Below are 2,983 nucleotides of genomic sequence, written 5' to 3'. Positions count from 1 at the left end.
GTTAGGTGGACGGCTCCAAATTCTCTTTAACAGAGTCTCCAGACTGATCAGCGAGTGAAACCTTGAAAGCTCGCGAGATCAGGATGGTCTCACGAGGCTAGAAATCCTCTAAAACCGCTTAGAGTTTGGGTTTTTTTCCTAATAGATGTGGAGAACCACCTGGATGTTCTTAGCTGGTCATTTCTAGGAAGAAGCAGCCTGTAAGCAGGACTGAATCTCTGCTCAGTAAAAGGACCTAACTGTATTTTCTGATGCTCCATTTGGAGGCAGCCATGTTGCTGCTCCTCCTCCCATAAGGCCTCCTTCAGCTTCTCCACCTCTGCATTAGAACATGGTGAAGCTGCCCAGGCTGAACCACAGCAGGATGTTCATCATAGCAGCCTAATGAAGCAGATGTAGGAACCTGTAATGTCTGGTTGGACTCCAGAGGGAGCATCTGATCAGATCATCAAATTATTGTACATTCAGATCATAAATCTCAGCAAAACGTTTTTCTAACCGTTTATCTAATTTCTGCTCCAAGAATCTCCGTCTGAACCTCCAGAGAAAAGTGGAAATGTTGAGGTAACCTTCTAGCTTTGATGCCAAACCTCCACTTGTTTATTGAAACACAAAATTTGAGCTTAATCATAAAAACGGTTCTAATCAGCAGGAAGAAGCCAGCGGATGGACGAAAGCTGAACCGACAATCACAAATGAGGAGGAGGTTCCAACCTACAGGTAAAATATCAGGAGCTTTGGGCTGGGATCCAATTATCAGGATATTTGTTGGTATCATTCCAATATTAACCGTTATTTGTTTGAGAAATCACTTACAATAAAATAAAATTAGTTTAGTATATGCTGCAAGACGGCTCCTAGGCTGCTGATAGGCTAGCGTAGCTCTATCAGCAGGAAACGGCGACGGCTGAAACTGTAAATAATTCCACACTGGGAGAGAAAAGCCCGACACTGATCAGAGTCTCCCTTAAACAGTTTAACGCGGCGTCTGAAATGGAACAATGGAAGACAGCCGGCGTTTTCCTGCCGCTCACTCAGTCTGTGTCTCCAGCATTCAGAGGCTGCTTCCTCCATCTGGACGGGATCTTCCAGGACCATAAGAATACGGAGACCGGAAGAGTTTAGGCTACGGATCCAAACAGGTCCAGCCATCCCTGGCTTTCACCGCCCAAACGCGCTGTTGCCTAGCAACCGTAACAGTCGCCAAAATGCAGGAAAAGAATGGACACCGAACCTCTCACTGCTGTTTTAATATCATTTTTTATTTAGTATAAAGTCAACAAAGACGCCACTCATGACTATATAGTGGACTTTATAGGGAAGTCAGTTAACTGACCGTTTGAACAGATGATCGAGAAGCATCCTGCTGCAGCCTGCGGGAAGGCGAGGCTTGATGTCAAGCCCCGCCTTCCCGCAGGCTGCAGCGGGATGTACTTGAGATGATCGCTGCTTTTTGCTCCCCGTTGGTCACGTGATTCTGGCTACGACCGAATGTCCGCCCTAACTACTGTATACGGCACCGTATAGACGTTGCTCCATTTTAGACGAGTGTTCGAATGTCTAGTGGAGGAAAAAATAGTGGACTCAACATCTCTCTGTGNTGCAAATATCACCTTCACAGCTTTTTTGGCCGTTTACACAACTTTATATCAATGTTTTTAAAAACACTCCTAACTTTTACTTTTTATTTTTATTTTAGTAATAAAATGTCTAAAGTCCCCAAACTGCTTTATTATTTTTTTTTAACAGTGTCCTGTCTGGCGATGTGGCGATAAGAATAATTGTCTTGATGCCAAAAAGAGCCCAACAGATTTTACTTTCACCAGTGGAGCAGTACGGCTATCGCCATCGTGTTCCTCTTGATTCATGCATATAAATAGATTTATTATAATAATGCAGGGAGTTTTACAGATTATATGGACACTGCAATGTAAATAGAACAGGAAAGGAAAAGATGAAAGAAAGAGGAGATAAAAGGGAGATAATGATAAAACATCTTCAGTCTGCTTCATCACCTGCAAAGAGATGCAACAAGAACAGAACAACCAACAGACATGGAAGGAGACATACGATAAAGTAACACCTAGATACTATGGCTGAAGTAGTATTATTTAATTTGACATGTACTCTGTGTTAACTGAAGACATGAATGTGGAGTTTCTGTGTGGAAGTGAATCTCTGAGTACCTGGAACCAAACACCTGTAGTTGTTAGTGAGGGTGCTCTACTGCATGTAAAGTTTATCCATAGAGAAAATGCTCAATAGTGGTTGTGGAGAGCCGAAGAGGCGCCCCCCCCAGAGCACTGAGTCCAGCGCCGGGAGACCCAAAGCCCCAGATGCCCAAAGGGACCCCAAGAGTGAAGGCACCTAGGAGGGGCCAGCCCTGGAAATCAGACCCCCACCAAGGGAGGAGGAGAGACGGCCCCGAGGAAGCCCCCCAGCCACCGCAATGCCGGAGCTCCCGGGAGTCGCAGAGACGAGTCCGCAGGCTCCTCCGGCAGCCAGCCACCCTGAAGTGAATCCGGTCCTGGGCCCCAGGGATCCGAGGCCCCCGGGGCACTCGACCCCCAGACAGGAGCCCCAGCAAGGCCGCGGCCAGACGGGCCCCGCGGAGAAGCCGCCAGGAATGAGCCAGCAGCCACCTGGGCATCCACCCCCAAACCCCGAGCTCCACCAGCGAGCCCAGGCGCCAGCCAGCGATGTGAGAGCAGGACGGGGGGAATGGGCTCCACACTTGGCGGAGACTAGAGATGTGTTTGGGATAGGGGGCAGTTCAGGACCCCAACCTGGGAGGGAAAAAAAAAAACTCACAGGCTCAATCATGCCTTCCCACCCTAGCGCCCCCACTAGCACCACAGAAAAAACAAAAAAACGCGGACGCACATTCACACATAACGCTCACATCCAATAATCCCAGGACCAAAGATTTAGAGTTTGATCAATTTTAAAGTTTAACGGAACTTTGTTTCATCGTAACGTAACT

At 47.4% G+C, this 2,983-nt stretch overlaps 1 protein-coding gene across 1 annotated transcript in view; it reads left to right on the top strand.

Annotated features, from left to right (window-relative positions):
• Positions 1–2,983, top strand: part of LOC107094406 — a 35,474-nt gene that overhangs the window by 14,084 nt on the left and 18,407 nt on the right. The window contains exons 12-13 of the mRNA XM_015389979.1: positions 524–564; positions 653–720. Of these exons, the coding sequence (XP_015245465.1) occupies positions 524–564; positions 653–720 (109 nt within the window). The remainder of the gene's footprint in view (positions 1–523; positions 565–652; positions 721–2,983) is intronic.

The sequence above is a fragment of the Cyprinodon variegatus genome, unplaced genomic scaffold, assembly GCF_000732505.1.
Source record: "Cyprinodon variegatus isolate N-32 unplaced genomic scaffold, C_variegatus-1.0 Scaffold481, whole genome shotgun sequence".
NCBI lineage: Eukaryota > Metazoa > Chordata > Actinopteri > Cyprinodontiformes > Cyprinodontidae > Cyprinodon > Cyprinodon variegatus.
The sequence above is the reverse complement of the archived record's forward strand: the minus strand, read 5'-3'. Positions and strand labels throughout refer to the sequence as shown.